This window comes from Nanorana parkeri, unplaced genomic scaffold (genome assembly GCF_000935625.1).
Source record: "Nanorana parkeri isolate BGI_ZX_2015 unplaced genomic scaffold, ASM93562v1 scaffold189, whole genome shotgun sequence".
Taxonomy (NCBI): Eukaryota; Metazoa; Chordata; class Amphibia; order Anura; family Dicroglossidae; genus Nanorana; species Nanorana parkeri.
Window position 1 is genome coordinate 1372229 of NW_017306457.1, and position 19202 is coordinate 1391430.

The 19202-nt window shown below is 43.3% G+C and overlaps 1 protein-coding gene across 1 annotated transcript; it reads left to right on the forward strand.

The window, feature by feature from the left end:
- Positions 1–289: 289 nt before the first annotated feature.
- Positions 290–18420, forward strand: ACTR8 (ARP8 actin-related protein 8 homolog). Its single transcript, XM_018555251.1, has 13 exons — positions 290–451; positions 1145–1315; positions 1426–1536; positions 3617–3721; positions 4647–4820; positions 6434–6527; positions 6970–7102; positions 10782–10935; positions 12822–12917; positions 14352–14492; positions 15498–15759; positions 17148–17311; positions 18066–18420. The coding sequence occupies exons 1-13, from the start codon at positions 314–316 to the stop codon at positions 18207–18209; spliced, it is 1887 nt and encodes a 628-aa protein (XP_018410753.1). The 5' UTR covers positions 290–313; the 3' UTR covers positions 18210–18420.
- The last annotated feature ends 782 nt before the right edge of the window (positions 18421–19202 follow it).

Here is a 19202-nt window from a genome sequence, read left to right on the forward strand (position 1 = left end):
ACTTAGCAACGCTGCCTTAGTTACCGTGACGTTATGCAGATTTAACTTCTTCACTGTCAAAAAGTGACGCGATTGGGTCGCCTCACAGTTTGAACAGCATAAGCCGTATGTTTAGTGTTCCATGGGTAGTTATGTTTGTCCAGGCTGAAAGCGATAGGTTATGTTTCTCTATGATGATTTGCTGCAGATCCGGACAGACCTTCTACTTCCCTGGGTTACATATGGTCCAGGGATATGGTATGGTTGTCCGCTATGTGAGATGCATACTTTAATGTTTCAGGGTTAGCTCCCTGTCGGCCCTTGTCATTGGCGCATGTGCGGTCGGGGCCCGGTGGCTGCTATGACCCAGGCGGAGAAGGGAGAACCGGAAAACGGGAAGGAAAAAGAGAAGGAGCAGCGCGGGGTGAAGAGGCCTATCGTACCCGCGGCCATTCCTGAGCCCCTGCAAGAGGTGACTGCAGAGGGGGCACCGCACTCGGGGTATTACAGGACAGTGCTAGGATGGGGGACCACCAGTGCAAGGGGGTCCTTCTCACACCACTGACCACCAGTACAAAGGGAAGGGGGGTCCTTGTCCCACCACCCACTGTAAAAGGAGGTCCTTGTCCCACCAACAAGTGTAACGGGGTGGCCTTCTCTGAGCGCCGGTGCAAGGGGGTGGCCTTCTCTGACCACTGAGCGCCGGTGCAAGGGGGTGGCCTTCTCTGACCACTGAGCGCCGGTGCAAGGGGGTGGCCTTCTCTGACCACTGAGCGCCGGTGCAAGGGGGTGGCCTTCTCTGACCACTGAATGCGAGGGGGTGGCCTTCTCTGAGCACCGGTGCGAGGGGGTGGCCTTCTCTGAGCACCGGTGCAAGGGGGTGGCCTTCTCTGAGCACCGGTGCAAGGGGGTGGCCTTCTCCACTGAGCGCCAGTCCAAGTGGACACTACAATTTTCACTGTCTTGTGTTTAATGTTTGTCTATTGTTGTTGTTGTTAATAAAAATATTGTAAACATTTGTCATACAGAGGAAAGGTATGTTAAAAAAACAAACGGTTCTTCCCCAGGTGCAGATATGACTTGGTGTGTATTGACATTGATGTTATGGAAAGCATTCGATGACGGTGGGCGTTTTATTTCTGATGATTTCTTTTATTTCATGCAGCACATTCAGAGTGACTACGTGGTGGTGATACACCCCGGCTCCAACACACTGCGCATTGGCCGAGCCACAGACACCCACCCAGCAGGTATACCTCATGTCATTGCCTGGAGGCATAAACAGCCGGGACAACCTACCCACTGTGACAAGTGGCTGCTCAGAGAGGGCCTGAATGTAAGTCTTCAGATCTGTCATACTGAAGCCTTCTGCAGCTCTTTATGGGCTTTCTTCTTTTTTTTTTTTAGAAATTAACATTTTCTTTTCCTGTTTTGTGTTGTTGTTAGAAACCTGAAAGCAACGAGCAGAGACAAAATGGCCTCAAAATGGTGGATCAAGCCATCTGGTCCAAAAAGATGTCTAATGGGACAAGACGCATCCCTGTGGTGCCGGAGCAGGTGAGTGCAAAACAAAGGAGCCGCGGTGGTCTGGCCATTGTCAATGTTTTCTCAGCTGCACTTTATTATATGTTAATAAACATCTTTTATGAAATGCAAATTGTTTCGTTTGCTTAAAGTGCAACTGGAGCCAAAACTTATTTTAGTTTTGGATAGAGTGGAGAGGGATTAGAGCCCTGTTAGGTTTTTTTTTTTTTTGCTGACTGTGTCTCTGTTAGGAAGAGTCTTGTCTTTGTCCTGTTGTCTGTCATCACTGAAAGTGAAAGAAGATTCCATATTTTGGGTGGTCACCAGAACAGGGATAGATGGGGACACTTGTTCTGGAACCCCTGCTGAGGGATTTACCTCTCTTTGGAGATATTTCCTCTGACTTCCTGTTGTCGCTATCTGACAGGAAGTAAAGGGAAATCTCCCCAGTGGGACACAGATGTGTGGAAAAAAGCTGACGGGGGTTATAACCCTCCTTTACTCTATCCAAAGCTAAAAAAGGTTTAACCTTTTAGTTCTCTACTTTCTCACAAAGTGCACCTAAACATTCTGCCCCTCTGCACGTAGATGCACATTTACATAGGTTGGGCGCATGGAGTCTCCTGTGTTTACATCCCATGTCAAAGTCCTCTGTCTCCTGGCTGCACCTGTGCAGAAACGTCTTAAGGACTTCTATGGGGCTCGTCTACCTTAAAGGTCTATGGTGGCGGCCAGGAGACAGAGGACTTTGTTGCAGATGCCGGATCTCGGTATGTATGCATCTGTGGAGGGGGAGGGATCTCTTAGGTCAGGGGAGGGAGGCAGAAAGTATAAGTGTGCTTATTCTTTAAGCATCATAAACGACTGCCATGATTTTTTTTCCCATAAAATAACATTTTCACTTTTTTTTTTCTTCCTATGTTGCATCTCGTTACTGCCGATCTCCTACGGCCTGTCTACATGCTGTTACTCCAATATCCGCTGCAAATAATGCTGTGGACCAGCGTTCTGTGTTAAAACAATGGGCCATGCCTGCGCAGTGTGTGTCAGCACGGCTGCTTGTAGTCTCCACCAGGGGTGCATGTGATATAGTGACAATGCCAGAGATCAACTGAGAGACGGTTGTCTTCCCTATAACTGGCAGGGTGTGAACAAGTGTCTTTATGGCAGGATCTCCAGAAATTATTTTTCTAAAAGCTGCCGATTTTTGATATTTAAAATAATTAACCACTCGCCATCCACCCATTGTAAATACACGGGTGGACAGCAGACTCTTCCCAGCAGGTGAATGTACACGTACATGGCGGGGGGTGTGCAGGCAGCATCCCGCTGTGAATGCAAACAGGCGGCTGATTTAAAGTCTCTCATATTCGCTCCCGCGTGCATGCATATATAAATGTAAACACACGTCTGGTGCGCCTACATGCGAAAACAGCGATTACACCACACATCTTGCATATCGCCGCAAACGTTGGTATGCGAGCAATAATTGTTGGGCTATCAGCTACTGATAACACTAAACAGAGGAGCGGTAAAAGCTTTTCAAGCGTCGCCTATGGTCAATTTTGGGTATGGTAGTTTTTTGCGATTTCACGGACGCATGCAATTTTAAAGCTTGACATGTTTGGTGTCTATTTACCCGACATGACCCGATATTTTATGTCTTGCCAAAACTATTGGGTACCAATAAATGTTTTATAACATAAAGTAGGAAAAACAGGTTTGTTTGCTTTTTGTTTAGCTTTTTACATTTTCTGTACTTTTTTTGCTATATAGTAAAAAATAAAAGTGGTAGTTTAAATAGCACCAAAAAAAAGCTCTATCTGTCCCCAGAAATGGTATAAAATTAATTTCAGTACAGCGTTGCATGATAGAAAAAAATGTCTAAGTACGGCAGCGCTGAATACTGAAAAATGGCCTGGCCAGGAAGGGGGTTTAACACCCCGGTCAGCGAGTGGTTAAAAAAAGTATACATTTAGAGTTGACCGTGACATGTTCAGGCTTTAGTGAGTAGTGATACCCACTTTGCAGAACAAGTCTTTTGTCAAAAAGGATTGTGGCATTTCTCAAATTATTCTCTGTGCATTTATTGGTGCGGTTTTACATTTTCCAGGCACGCGCTTACAATAAACAGATGAGACCAGCAATATTAGACCACAACTCTGACGTAACGTGGACATGCACTTCACATAGACCTGAATATCTTGTGGGTGAAGAGGTATGTAGTTCTCTCCTTTATTGTCAGGTTTAGGTAGATCACAAGAGCCAAGAAGCTCGTATGATCAAAACTATAACATACCATAACTGGTCACAAGGTTATTTTACTAGAAATACACTTCTAGGTAAGCCTACTACAAAAGTTCAAATGATTGATCAAGAAGCCAAATCTGTGCAACAAATCAGCATGGCCTATCTACAGGGGGGTGTTAGCCATAATATGCACAGCATATTAGTACATTATGTCCAACTTACCTTACAGGCAGTCTCCTCCAGCACTGCAATGTCAATGGTCTCCTTCACTGCCAGAGCTTCCATCTTCATCTGGTCTTCTTCCAGGTTTAGCATCTTTGGCCCCTTTATTGTCCGGGATGATATAACACGCACATGCACACAGGAATTACTTAATTTCGGCACAGGACCTCACCGAGCTCTGACAGGCAGGCAGAAGGGACATGCTGTATACATTCTCTTCTGTTATAAAAACCCTACCTGTCAGCATTTATTTATTTTGCATTACTTCTCCTTCAAGTGCCCATTTGGACACACAGTGCATTACGGTTCCATTCATTTTAAATGGCAACACATATGCATTTTTTTTGCATATCACAGCACAATGTTGTGCAATTAAAAATGTGCATGCGGTAACCACAGAGTACTGGAAAGGTCTGATAGGGTTTTAGATTTTATAAAAAATAATACGTTAGGTAGAGCACAGGGAGAGCTGTCTCTTCCATGGTGAGAGGTCTCCCTCTCACACTTCTATATGTCATATTCTGTCCCAAAATGCCGCCAGCAGATTATGATTTATGTAATTCCATATTTTTAGTTGGCATGTTAATCCTTTTTTAGGCAAATACATTTGGTTTTGTGTCACTAACGACATTAACAGATATGAATGTGTATTGTGTTTTCTATCCCATTAGGCATTATTTGTGAACCCGGTAGATGGCTACAATGTTCACTTTCCCATTGGAAGGGGCCAGCTTAATGTTCACAGTGGACCAGGGGGCTCACTAACGGCTGTCCTGACAGATCTGGAAACCATTTGGTCACATATGCTACAGAAAATGTTAGAAATTCAGTTAAAGGACCTAAAGGTATGATTCTACATTTATTTATTTATTTTGTATAGAGTTGCTCTATAACTTAAAGGAGAAATATGGGGTTAGGGCTTTTCCCCATAGTTCTCCTTAGGGTAATGGGAGGACACAAACTAGCGTCCTCCCGTCACCCTAAGCTCAGTATACCGCGAGCTACAGCTCTATCTAGAGGCAGAGCTACCCTATCTAGAGGCAGAGCCAGCTGTACCCGCCCCCTCCCCCTTCCGTTCCGCCAGTCAGCGCTGGAGGATCGGAGGGGGGAATCCAGTCCCTCCCCTGTCACAGCAGAGAGCCGTGACATGATCAAGAAGTGAACGCCGGTATGTGTTCGCTCACTTCCCGATCTACTGAGCCGACCTGTGACAGTCTCATTGTCACAGGTCAGCTAGAACTATGAGGATGAGTGAAAAGCACTCACATCATAGTTCTCCTTTTTTTTAAGTTTTTATTTTTTTGTCTAATTTTTGTTTTGGGTTGTTTTGTTTTTTTTTAGTTTCCATTATGCTTGCCATTCCTCTTAAGCCAGGTTTAGTTAATCAGTATGCATTGTCCAGTTTATTAATAAAACTCAAATTATATGAAAAGTGAATGCATATTTTTCGCTATGAGTACAGTGCTCAGCTTAATTTTTGGTATTCGTTTCACAAATTTTTATAGGTTGCTCTTCTAAATTTTTTTAAAAAGAAATATAAAGATTTAAATTCTTCATTTGGTGGCTCAGTGCAAATACTCTGTCTCTCTACAGAGGCTGAGATAAAATCTCAGCCACATAGACAGTGCATTGTCTTCAGTCAGTCAACCTTGCATTGAGAGAAGTCGCAGTAAAGCTCAGCCACGTGGTAGCACTGTAAAGCAGGAAGCAGAGAGCAAATCTAGCTTTCCTTGCAAATATATCATTACAAATTATACAAAATAGGGCTTTTCAAACATACTCGTATTAAAGCGGACTTTTACAGATCTTTAAAGTATCAACAAAGGCACCTTTAGTAATGACAATCTACAAACAGATACTTTCAGATAATTGCCGGCTTTGTATTCTTTGCATACCTTATTTCTCCTTTCTTCCCCAGTCTTCTGGCAGAGAGCATGTTAACTAAGGGTAGGTTACTAGCTCTCCCTTTACTTCCTGAACATCTGGCACATGTGACTAGGACATGTGACCATGCACATCATCTCAGGGGAGGAATTTCCTTTACCTGAGATCTCGTGAGGTTATAGATGAGATTTCCCAGCAATGCCCTGCTGATATAACCTTCCCATGATTTTGCACTTGGGCACATTACATCATTTGTGCCAAAGTGGACCAGGAAGTAGATGAACTCTATTTGTAAGTAAATGAAAAACAAGTTTGTTTAACTAATGAATGTAAGATGATTTTAAATCTGCATGCAGAGCTGTGATTTTTAGTCAAAGGGGGTAAAGGTCCACTTTAATAATAAAAATCGAATAAGAAGCTTTTTTACATGATTAAGTACATGGTAAAATGTATTACAGACTTTCATTTTATTTTTCTGTACTGATTACATCTATTTCTTGTGTGTGTGTGTGTGTGTATGTGTGTGTGTGTGTGTGTGTGTGTATGTATGTATAATTTTTTTTTTTTTTTACAGTATTACAGATGTATATTACTTATCCCAGACATGTATAACAGACAGCATGTGAAAGAGATGGTTAATATGGTGCTGATGAAGATGGGGTTTTCAGGTAAGGGTGTGTCTTCTGTGTTTTGTTATGCATTGGGTGATCATAAAGGTTTAAACCCAATAGGAACTGTAATGGCATATACATCTACTACACCTACATGTTGATGGGGCAAGCTGTCAATTAGTATTTATGACTGTCAGTTAATCAGAACGGGTGTGTTATTTAGATGGAGGGTAAAGCAACTTCTGAATACTATAGATGGCAGTGGAGAGTCCTCCATTCATGCTGTTTAGCATGGATGGGGGAGATCATTTGAGTCATGTACAGTATGGCCAGCTGTACTAGCAGGATCGCTATGTAAAAATTAAAGGAAACAAAAAAGACTGTTAAAGGGAAAATTTATGCAGCTATCACATAAGGACTTCTAGACTACAGAATATAACATTTTTGTTTTGGAGTTTTGATATGCTTTAAAAACGTTAGATTTTTGTTGTTGTTGCAGGTGTTATAGTCCTTCAGGAGTCTGTGTGCGCAGTGTATGGGAGTGGCCTGAGCAGCGCCTGTGTTGTTGATATCGGGGATCAGAAGACCAGTGTTTGTTGCGTGGAAGATGGAATATCACATAGAAACACCAGGTAACTACTGGTTTAAAAACCACAAAACTCCTGGTGACTTGTATACAAATGTTTCAGTTTTTATAATTGTCATCCTCTCCTTAACTAGGGCACATCTGGGGAAACTTGGTTTCCCCACTTAAATGTTTGTTGCAAAGGGAAAAGAATCCATCAGTGTTCATGATGTACCATAAAGGTCCCACTCACACTGCTTTGTTGCTTTAACACGTGCTAAAGGAGAATCCTACTATCCTTACTCGTATGTCCCTTGTGGTGGGTGCTGTAGTGACTGCGGATGGCGCCGCTTCAGATTCAAGTCGTAAAATCACCAGTACACCGTGTGCTGGTGATATATTTTACTGCTTTAACATGTGCAACGCACTACTGCATATTTTGTTTGTTACGTAGAGGAACTAAAGATGCATGTCTGTTTTTAGTGTGGTCTGGTGTGTGAATGCAACGCACCAGACCACAACAGTGTAAGTGGGTCCTTTGAGTATGCTATATCCCTTTAAAGAACAATGTATTGAGAAAAATACATAGGTTGGCATAGCTGACTTGCCCCTTAAAAAATTGCTAGTCTTCTGGCTCTCTGTGGCAACAATACATTGAGACTAGGGCTGTGGAAATTAACGATTAATTTCTCGATCAATCGTTAAACTTTTTGATCGATTTAAAATAATTTTGATAAAAAATGAAAACACTCACCTCTCCGCCGGCTTCCGGGAGTCCCGTCGGAGATCCGGTGACGTCATGGACATCGACGTCACCGGGTCCGAGTCCGGTGACGTCGATGTCCGTGACGTCACCTGACTCCTCCCCCCCTTCCCTTGGTTAGCCAACGGAGCCACTTGGGCCGGTGAGTACTTGTTCTGCACGAGCGCCAGCCAAGGCATTGGCCTATATACATACAGCACAGCAATGAAGTAATAAAATGAACTAGGATCACACTAATCCAGCAGGTTATTATTCTGAGTTGCCCCACTCAAGCGGGGGCCATATTGAGTGGGGCACGTGAGATTAATAATGTGCTGGATTAGTGTGATCCTAGTTAATTTTATTACTTCATTGCTGTGCTGTATGTGTATAGGCCAATGTAGTTGGATCTGTATGTGCGTTATAATCAAAATCAATCGATTTAAAAATCGATTTTGATCGAACATGAACATTTTAATCATTACCAGCCCTAATTGAGACCCTCCAAGAATGTTTTTTAAAATAAGCATGCAGATCAGGAAAGTTAGAGTGAAGTGCAACTACTAACCCGCACACTCGATCGAGGTCACTAAATTAGGATTAGTGAAGCCACTGGACTATCATGCAAGCCAGAGAACTAGTCATTTTAGACACAGGTCAGCAGTTGTAGAGTCCATGCGTCATCGCTACAGGGTTCCTGTACTCCAGCATCTTAATTACTTTACAAGTTCTGTTCTTGTGACCTAGAAAATTGCAGCAAAGGTAGGCTGTTGGAACGCAGATTAAAAGTGTCACAGTGCATTTTAATGAATGTTTGCTTTTGTGCAGCTAAACTATGGCAGGGGCTGACCCTAATTTATTGATGCTACATTGGCAATACTATGGGGTGTATTTTATGATAAGTTCAGAGAGCTGTTAAAGGAAAATTTCTGTTCTCCTCCGCTCCTTCTAGTGGCCATAATGTGTTGCAAATCTACAATACAGTTGTTCGCAGAGTGAACAGCTCTGCAAATGTTTTATAAATACACCCCTTAGCAAATGTCCACAATCCAGCACATTTCATTTACATTCTGGTCTTAAGGTGCACTTCTTTTTTCTTTTGCTTAAACCTGTTTTCCTCTGCCATATTTTGGCCCAAAGAGAACCATATCTAGGCATATTTGCAAGAACTGGAGTAATCAAGGCAATCGGATTGTTTGTTTTCTTTCAAAGCTGATAATTTATTTGATGCTGTTGACAAGGCTTCACGTTTGCAGCCTTTGACATGCCTGCAGGAACTGATATGTCTACTGATAGTGGATATGTGTGCCCTACGGTGATCTGTTTGAGCAAGCTATCAGTCAGACTTTATACATTGTGACTACAGTGTGGAAAATAATTATTTGATCCCCTGCAGATTTTGTACGTTTGATCATCCTTACCCCATGAGGTGAAATCTTGCATGGAGCTCCAGCCCGAGGGCGGTTGATGTTTTATTTTGTATTCCTTCCATTTGGGAATAATCGCTCCAACAGTTGTTTCCTTCTCACCAAGCTTCTTGCTGATAGTCTTGTAGCCCATTCCAGCCTTGTGCAGGTCTACAATCTTGTCCCTAACGTCCTTTGACAGCTCTTTGGTCTTGCCCATGGTGGTGAGGTTTGAATGGAAGAAAGAGATTCTGTGGACAGGTGTCTTTTTATATACATACCGTGTTTCCCCGAAAGTAAGACCTCCCCCGAAAATAAGACCTAGCGCTATCTTCGGGGATTTGTGTAATATAAGACCTACCCCGAAAATAAGACCTAGTTCGGTGGTAGGTCTTGTATTACAGACATCCCTGAAGATAGCGCTACATCTTACCTTCGGGGTAGCTGCACATGTAATTAAATTTTACATGTGAAGACCGGCCGCAGCTCCCTCCCGCCCCCTCACCCACCTGTCTGTTGCTCTCTGGATGGCATCAGAGCAGAGAGGCAGCCCCCCTGCCAGACACGCCCCTCCCGCACGCATGCCCACCTGTCTGTTTCTCCATGGATTGCATCAGAGTGGAGAGACAGCTCCCTCCCACCCCCCTGCCGGACACGACACTGCCCGCACGCATGCCCGCCCACCTGTTTGTGACTCCCTGGACGGCAGAGCGGACAGCTGCAGCCAGGTAAGACATCCCCCAAAAATAAGACATAGTGTCTTTTTTTCGTGAAAAAAATAAGACACGGTCTTATTTTCGGGGAAACACGGTAACAAGTTGTCGTTAGGAGCACCTTCTTAAATTGACAGGATTCATCTGTGTACCACATTGCCAGTCTGTGGGAGCCAGAATTATTGTTGGTTGGTAGGGGATCCAATACTTATTTTATTAACTGAACTGCAACTCAATTTATAACATTTGTATCATGTGTTTTTTTCTGGATTTTTGGTTGATATTCTGTCTCTTTCATTTAAAACACACGTATGATCAAAATTATAGACCAGGGGTTGGAAATATTAGTGTATGTACCACATGTATATCGCTCACCTACACGAACATTGGCCCTCATTGCTGCATCAATGCAGGCCGTTACAAATGCACAGCAGTATCTTGATCCACAAATAGCTTTGCTGTTATTCCTGTCCTACTATGTAGGACAGGAATAACAGCAATGCTATTTGTGGATCAAGATACTGCTGTGCATTTTTATGTATGTGCGTGTGTGCCTAATATGCCTTAGTCCATGTACGTAGGGAAGACTGCTTCTACAATAGTGTTTGTTTGTGAGGTGTGAGGTCTGCGGGGCCCGGGTGCTGGTGTGAGGTCTGCGGGGCCCGGGTGCTGGTGTGAGGTCTGCGGGGCCTGGGTGCTGGTGTGAGGTCTGCGGGGCCTGGGTGCTGGTGTGAGGTCTGTATAAAGACCACACACCACCTCACACTATAAATAGTACGGTCAGTGAGAACCTGTGTTAAATATAATAGGACTTTTGAATGACGGAAGTTCAGTAGATTAGTATGACCTAAAAATGCAAAAACACCCGACTGTTCTTTTTTTCAGATTGTGTCTCGCATATGGAGGGTCAGATGTTACTCGCTGCTTCTTTTGGCTCATGCAGAGAGCCGGATTTCCATACCGGGAGTGCCAGCTAACTAACTTGCTTGACTGCCTTCTCCTACAGCAACTTAAAGAGACTTTCACACATCTGGACCAGGTCTGTTAACCATAGCATACACAGTTGTAAGAATAACAAAGATCTGAAAAGCCTTATTAACCCCTTAGTGACCAGTGACGTCCATAGTACGTCACTGGCAGCGGGCCGTTTAACCGCTTCAAGACCAGGTGTTTAGACCCCCTTCCTGGCCCGGCCATTTTTCAGTATTCAGCGCTGCGGTACTTTCACTTGCATTTATTCCGTCATGCAACGCTGTACTGAAATGAATTTTATACCATTTTTTGGGGGACAGATAGAGCTTTCTTTTGCTGGTATTTAATCACCACTGGGGTTTTTTTTTTTTTTTTTTTACTATATTCAGGAGAAATTACTGTAAATTTTACATTGTTATAAAACAACTATTATTACCCACTTTTTTGGTAAAATATAAAAGACGGGGTCACGTTGGGTAAATAGACACCAAACATGTCAAGCTTAAAAATTGCCCGCACTCGCAAAATTGCAAAAAACTAGCATACCCAAAATTGGCCATAGGCGACACTTTAAAAGCTTTCACAGCTCATCAGTTTAGTGTTATCAGTGATTGATAGCCCTAAAATTATATCACTTATAGGGGGGGGCGCACATATCGGAACCCCATACAAGCGATCCGCCAGCTCTATAGCCGGCGGATCGCTTGTATGATAACTGGCATTGCTGCCGGTTTTTAAATTATTCGTCTTTCCCGCTCGCGGCGCACACGAGTGGGCGGATGTAACAGGACGTGTATACACGCCCAGTTGCATCCAAGAAGGTAGTTAAACAAACTCCCGACGTCTTTCTGTTTACAATTGTAAAGCCGACTGTCGGCTTTACAATAGAAGCAATCGGGTGACTCAGCTGTCGCCGATCGCGTCAACTGGCCGCTCCCCCCCTCGGCCGACACCCCCGCCGTGTTTCCCGGGCTCTGTTGCCCCTCCTACGGGCCCGGAACCGGCTCCTCTGGTGTTTGGGGGAAGCTGGGGAAGAGATCAGCAAACCGCCGTACCCTCCCCGTACTATGGGACCGGGAATGATGCAAATTACATCACTTGCACCCGTCACCGCGAGCACGTGCGTCTTCACGTAAAATAAGCGTCTGGTGCGCCTACGTATGAAAACGACGATCGCGCTGCACATGTTGGGTATCGCCACTTATGCGTATCTCTAAACTGAAGACCTGTGGGTGCTTTTAAATCATCATCTATGGACTTTTTGGGGTACTGATTTTGCTGCAGTTTCACGGGCGCACACAATTTTTTACCTGGGCATGTTAGCCATCTATTTACACGGTGTAACCTCATCTTTTATATTGTATTAAAAAAAAGTGGTATTGAATTGTGTTTTGAGGCATTTTAAGGGCATTTTTCACTACATTTTGGGGTTTGATAATATGTTGCGCTAATATCGTGCAACATAAAAATTTTAAACTGCCAACATTTTATTCTACAGGGTCTTGGCTTTCAAAAAATATTATAATGTGTTTGAAGTAATTTTCAGGCTTAAAATGTGGATTATATCATGGGTACAAAAAACGGGGGAAAAGCCCTAAGGGGTTAAAAATTACATTATATATGTTGAGTCTAGAAGTGTATATCCTTCGATCTAGACGCGTCCCATCAAATCTGCGTTGATGCCACTCTTTCAGTTGACCATTGGACTGCTTATCAGGTATGCACATGTCTCCTGCATACCTGAAAGTGGCCATGTAAAGGCGCACGCACTACAGGCTGACAACGTTGCTGCTAATTGCAAGGCATAAACTTACTGCTGTTACTGGCAAGACCTCCGGGTAAGAAGCTTGGTAACTGATTTACAAAACAATGAGGCATAATACCAAACGTAGGGGAAAAAAATAATTTTAGGTTTACTTATGCTTTAAGTAAAGTCGTGGTTATTTACTGCAGGATATCTGTGGACTGCAAGATCATGAATTTCAAGTCAGACGCCCTGATTCTCCAGCCCTCCTGTACCAAATGAAACTCGGCGATGAAAAATTACAGGTAAGAATGAATGTTTGGTCAGTTTACAACTAATCTTTGTAGTTTGCGCTGATGTATTTTTCCTTTCATTGCTAGAGTAGTATTTTGTGCTCTGTATTCACTTTAGCTTTCAGTGGGTTTGGGAAGAGATTTTGAGGCGTAGTCAAAGTGTGCGGAGTACACTTTGTATCAGTCTCAAGTATCAGTCACATTTGTTTGTTTTCATATTGGTAGTTCATATTCCATGGCCTGCTATTGTGCATACATACCGGACCCTTAGCGCAAAGCATGCCATAAGGAGCATGTATTGCCTTGTAGTGCGCTGGAAAAAATGAGGCAGGGTTTTTTTTTGTTTTTTTTTTGGTATAAGATAAATGTGAAAAATGTCACCAGCACGCCGAAGATCCTTTTGGAATCACCAAATGCTCATTTTATTAAACAAGTTGTCAGAATGGATACAAACACTTTCTGGACCTCGCAGGGATCCTTCATTTCCTTCATCAGGCTTCTGCATTGACAGACTCATGAAAGGACCCTGGTGATTCCAAAAGGATCTTGGGTGTGCTGCTGACATCTTTCACATTTATCTTATGCATACAGCGATGCCATTCGCAGTCATTACGAGCACCCTTCCCATTACATGGGATCTCTGGTAAGGAGTGCGACAAGAACCTTTCTACTTTTTTGGGTATATAAACACATGCAGTATGAATCAACCCTTAATAATAAAAAAAAAAGCTGCTGCAGGTATAACATGCTTGGTAAGCGTTCTAACCCTCCTGCCATGGCCAAGTTTCACTGGCAAAGCTCCAGGAATTCCAGGTAGTGTTGGAGCTTGCTTTTAACCCATCCTCCTCCCACACACACAGTCCTATTGGCTCTTCACTCTGAGGACGTGTGGATGCTTTAACTCCTACAATGTCTGGAGCAGTAGTATATTTGCCTGTTGGTAATGTATTATTTCCTGTAGAGGACAGCAAGGCTGGATCCTGGATGGGCGATATGTATCACCCATGTTTGGGTTGTGGTCCCTTTAAGGACAGCCGCAGGGTTAACCTTCCTGCCCCAGGAAGCGTTTTAAAGGTCGGCAACTCCCGGAGAGGAGTGTGAGAGTTGAGGAGGAAGTCATCCGCTGTAGCTGTGTGTGAAGGAGAGACTTGCTGTATTGCTGTGCCTTGCTGGAAGGACTTCTATTTCCTGGGAAGGGATTCCCCCCAGGTTTGGGACTTTTCAACGCTTATGTTTGGTTATTTTGTGCCGAAGACTTGGACTTTTACGTTGAGTACGCTGAGGATAAGCGTGTATTTTATGTTTACCGTTTGGCTGCCCTGAAAGGGGAAAATAAAGCTGTTTTGTTTCATTCAAGACGTTGTGCAAGTGCTCTGTGGGCTCCCCAACATCACATTCTCTACACATATTTTTCTTTAGCTACATGTTTTTGTGTGTCTTATGTAGGCCCCAATGGCTCTGTTTTATCCGACCACATTTGGAATCTTTGGCCAGAAAATGACCTGTCTACAACATCGATCACCGGGAGACGCAGAAGACCCTCATGATGAACATTACCTGGTGGCTACACAAAGCAAACAGGACCAGGTTTGTTTACACTAACCTTCCACGTTATCCAGTATAGAACATGCAGATATTCTCTCATACTCTTGATGTTAACTGTTTGAAATAGGGATGCACCGATACCAAGTACCATACTCGGTACAAGTACAGATACTTTTCGAGCTCCAAGACTAGAGAAAAATTCAAAAGGTCATGTGACAGTTTTTCTAAAACAATACAGACCAATGATTTCAGGACAGTGGTGGAGCGCCAGAGCCAGGTCCCAGCTGCAACCACTGCAACCCTGGTAGTTCTCATGAAAAACGTATTGGCACCGCTATCTGAAAAGTATCGGTGCATTCCTAGTTTGAAAGCTTAGGTGTAGAGCAGGGGTGGCAAACACAAGGCCCGCCGGACCTTGTAATGTGGCCCGCACAGCGCTGCCTGCTGTCATGATGGCGGAGCGGTGAGGGGGAGAGAAGCCGCGCCCGCAGCTGTCAGGATGGCCGAGCGGGGAGGAGATCGGAGCATCAGTTTCAGGATGACAGCGGCTCTGTGCGTGGCTGAGCGGAGGATCGGTAAATATCAGTGATATTTACCGGTCCTCCGTGTGAGAAGGACAAACACCGGAGCGATCGTCTGATCACTCCGGTGTTTGTAAATAACTGGGGACACATAGTGCTATGTGTCCCCAGTTATGAATGAACAGGCTGTGATTTACATCGCAGCCTGTTCATTCAAGATTTCACCAATGGGGAGAAGCACTCAGTACAGAGGCTCCTCCAAGAGTAGATGCATAGTCCTATACAACCGGCCCTTTGAGGGTAACCATACTGCTGATGCGGCCCCCGATGAATTTGAGTTTGCCACCCCTGGTGTAGAGCTTTCTCATTGTTTTGTAGTATCCGACTGGCTGTAGGTTGTAAAACTTTTCATCCAGGCATTGATGTGGTCACTAATCCACACCATTATTTTTTTTTATTGATCTTTAATATTAAATTGTTTTGAACACTGATAATATTTTTATAGGTATATTTTTTTATCTTTTAGTCTTCTAAGGCAGCTGCAGAACGGAAAGCCATACCCAAACCTGGGATGTTCGAAGATGCTCGTGGCCAAGCCATGGATATGTCTGAAAGAGGGCACATGCTGGAGGCAGACCTTGGACCATCTCAGAGTGATTGTATGGGGCCCGGAAATGATGGAGAAGAATCCGCAGCCACATTATTCTCCAGGAAAAGCATGGTGTCCCAGTTTGAAGGAAAAGCTCTAGGGTTGGATAAAGCAATTCTTCATAGTATAGACTGCTGTGGTAGGCCTGATTTATTATTTATTTCACCATTTTTTTTTTTTACCACAAAAGCACACTGTCTGTCTTTTTAAGGTTATATTAACAGGAACACTTTAAACTAGGAATATAAAAAAAACTGTGAAAAAAGTATGTACATTTTGAGTGGAAGTCAAACCTGTTGTTGGTTCCCCAAAGAAGATTTCTGCACTTCAAGTTACTTAAATGATTTCCAGCAGCGTAGCCACTGAATGACTGCTGTGGTCTTATTCTCATTTCGTTTTTCATTCTTTCTTGGAAAAGCTAGACATCTGTTGTGTTTGGGCCAATCAGGAGTCAGACCGCCTCAGATCTATACACCTGTCATCACAGGCAGCCTTCCTCAGAGAGAATGCAGCCTAGAAGAAGGAAGATGTGCTCTGTGAAACTGTTTCTCATCTTCAGTCTAAAATTATATGATGGGAATTTATCAAAACCAGAGCGGCTGCGCATGACAAGCGGTCAGCTTCTATCTTTCATTCTCTAAACTTAAGGCCCCTTTCAGATGGGTGGTCCGATTTAGGTCCACGTGTCAGTTTTTTAGGCAAACCTGATCGGAAGCCCGATGTAACTCTATAGGCAGCCTGATCTAAACGGACGAGTGTCCGTTTACATCCAGTTACCCCCGACTACGGCCAATTCCGGAAAAACAAACTTTCCGTTCCCGTGTTCCGTTTCGCCAGACCTGATCGTGCACGTTTGGGGGTAATCTGATGTAAACGGGCACATGTACATCTGATTGCCCCTCAATCAACATGGGGTCTGGTAATTTCAGGTTTTTTTCCTGCGTCGCAAGATGGAAGAAAAAAAAATGGATGGACAGTGACATCCGATCCATACCGCTTCCATCAGAAGGACTCCCTCCTGATCGGACAAAAGGGGTCTTAAGGTGGCCATACACTCTACAACCATCGCAAGACTTTAGTCTTGCGATGGTTGTACAGGGATTAAAAAAACGTGCGCACACCGGCCCGTTCGGCATTTGTCTTCCGAGCACCGTTCTAACCAGCCGAGAATCGTACGATTCCCGGCTGGTTTTCGAACATGCTGGTTCGACAGAAGACGTGCGACCGTACAGTAGAAACGGTCGCACGTCTCCGTTCACACTGCTCGATTATCGTACGAAAAACCGATCGCATACGATTATCGTACGATAATCGTGCAGTGTATGGGCAACTTTACTGAGGAGAGAAGCTGATTGGTTCAATGCACACCTGCTCCAGAATTTGCTCCAGTTTTGATAAATGTTCCCCTATGTATTTTAATTTTATTTTTTTTAAAAAGGAATAATGTTTAAATTTTGCTGAATATCTGGATCATTTGTCAAGTTTATTCTCAACCTTAAATAATACCCTTCTAATTTTGATTTTTAGCTTCAGATGACACCAAAAAGAAGATGTACAGCTCCATCTTGGTGGTGGGAGGAGGGTTAAAGTTTCACAAGGCTCAGCAGTTTTTGCAACACCGAATACTCAACAAGATGCCTCCATCCTTTAGAAGAGTTGTGGAAAATGTAGAGGTCATTACCAGACCAAAGGTAAAGTGTGTGTGTGTGTGTGTGTGTGTCATTTCTTTTCTACTCCTCATATCGAGTGGCCAATACAAGAAGCAGTTTTTTAAGAGTAACTGATTACCGTATTTGCCGGCTTATAAGACGACCCCCTACTTTTTGTGTTTAAAATATAGGTTTTGGGCTATACTCGTCGTACTCCATGGCGGTATTCCCGAGTGTGGCTCGGGGTTAATTTTCAGTACCATAAGCGGTAACCCCGAGCCACACTCGGGATTACAGTCTCTTACCTTGTCCACGATCCCCGCAGTGTCCTCCATCTTCCGGGTTCCGTCCTTCAGCTACATACAGTATACTGCGCTGAGCCTATCACGGCAGGCTTTGTATTCATTAATACAAAGCCTGCCGTGATTGGCTCAGCGCGGTATACTGTATGTAGCCGAAGCTACATACAGTATACCTGGCGTATAAGACGACCCCCGATTTTTCTGGCGATGTTTTTGGGTCTAAAAACCCGTCTTATACGCCGGCACATACGGTATGTTGGTATTCACTTAAGGTGTATAGTCTGCTCATGCATTCTTTATCATATGCTCAGTTTGATTTGTCCACGTTTGTGGCATTTGTATAGGTACATTTGTCTGCAGCTGATATCTATAATTGCAGGTACAAATTTGATTAACGTTTATTACGTTGAGAAAATGCTTTTGAGAATTTGTATGTTAATGGTATATATAGTGTGCTCATTGTTAATGAATGATTTTCTGTTTGTTCTCCATAGGAAATGGACCCACGACTGATTGCCTGGAAAGGGGGTGCTGTCCTTGCCTGTCTGGACACCACTCGGGAGCTGTGGATATATCAGAGGGAATGGCAGAGGTTTGGAGTGCGCATGCTGCGGGAGAGAGCTGCTTTTGTGTGGTGATTCAAATGGACCCGGTTTCCCATACATGTGGCTGTGGATAATCCAGTTATAGACTTGAATGAATAACTGGGACAAACATTGTAATATATTCCAGTCTGCCTAGCAGCAGATATAAGAAAACGTGAGTGGGATGTTCTGCCCTTGTAACATGTGCTATGTTTATTTTTTACTGAACATTTCAGTCACAAAGAAGCAAATAAATTGTTTTATATATTGCCTTTTGTTTTGTGTTTGCATTTAGTTTGACCTGCAGGTGGCAGTGTAGGAGGTTTTCATCTCTTTCATGACTAATTTATATGTACTTACAATATAAATGAGATGTAAAACTAAAATTGAAAATAAAGGGCAGGATCATACATTATTAAAGTGACCCTAAACTCAGACGATAAATCTTAAAAATGCATTTGAATATCTAAACTATTAACAACAATTTAGCTTTTTTTTTTTTTTTTTTTTTACTTCAATGTCAATAAAAATGAGCTGCCCAGAAGTTGAGATTCTAGTCCATCACGGGAGCGAGCTTGGGGCGATGACTACTTTACAAGACACACAGGGACCATGGGGAACAAAAGTAGCCATGCTCCAGAAGGAAGGACAGTGTCAGCACCAATTCAGAGATGATTTGAGGATCTACAGCCAAGTGATACACAAATAAGATACATTTTTGTTAATAGTTAGTTGTAATAATCTTTTAAGAATTAACTCCAGAGATTAATGGGGGGTTTTTTTGTTTTTTAAAGTGGCACACTGCAGAACATTAGCAGCTATAGAGGAACAGCAAATCATTAATGTCACTTTAAAGCTAAAGAAGGCAGTTATTTAGAGAATAGAATCATTCCATAATTCGTATTGCTAGATCACTTTATTAAAGAAAATAGGTTCAAGGGAAACATGGAGGCTGCCATTGCTCACATCCTTTTGAAAATTAAAAAAAAAAAACTGTCTCTGGCTTCAGTAGTCTGAGTCACTGACCTGGAGCAGCATGCAGCCATT

Excerpts from the sequence above, each read along its gene's own strand:
- ACTR8 (XM_018555251.1), top strand. The coding sequence starts at position 314 with ATGTGCGGTCGGGGCCCGGTGGCTGCTATGACCCAGGCGGAGAAGGGA. Across the intron at positions 3,722-4,646 it reads AATATCTTGTGGGTGAAGAG|GCATTATTTGTGAACCCGGT; the intron begins GTATGTAGTTCT and ends CTATCCCATTAG. Across the intron at positions 12,918-14,351 it reads TCGGCGATGAAAAATTACAG|GCCCCAATGGCTCTGTTTTA; the intron begins GTAAGAATGAAT and ends TGTCTTATGTAG.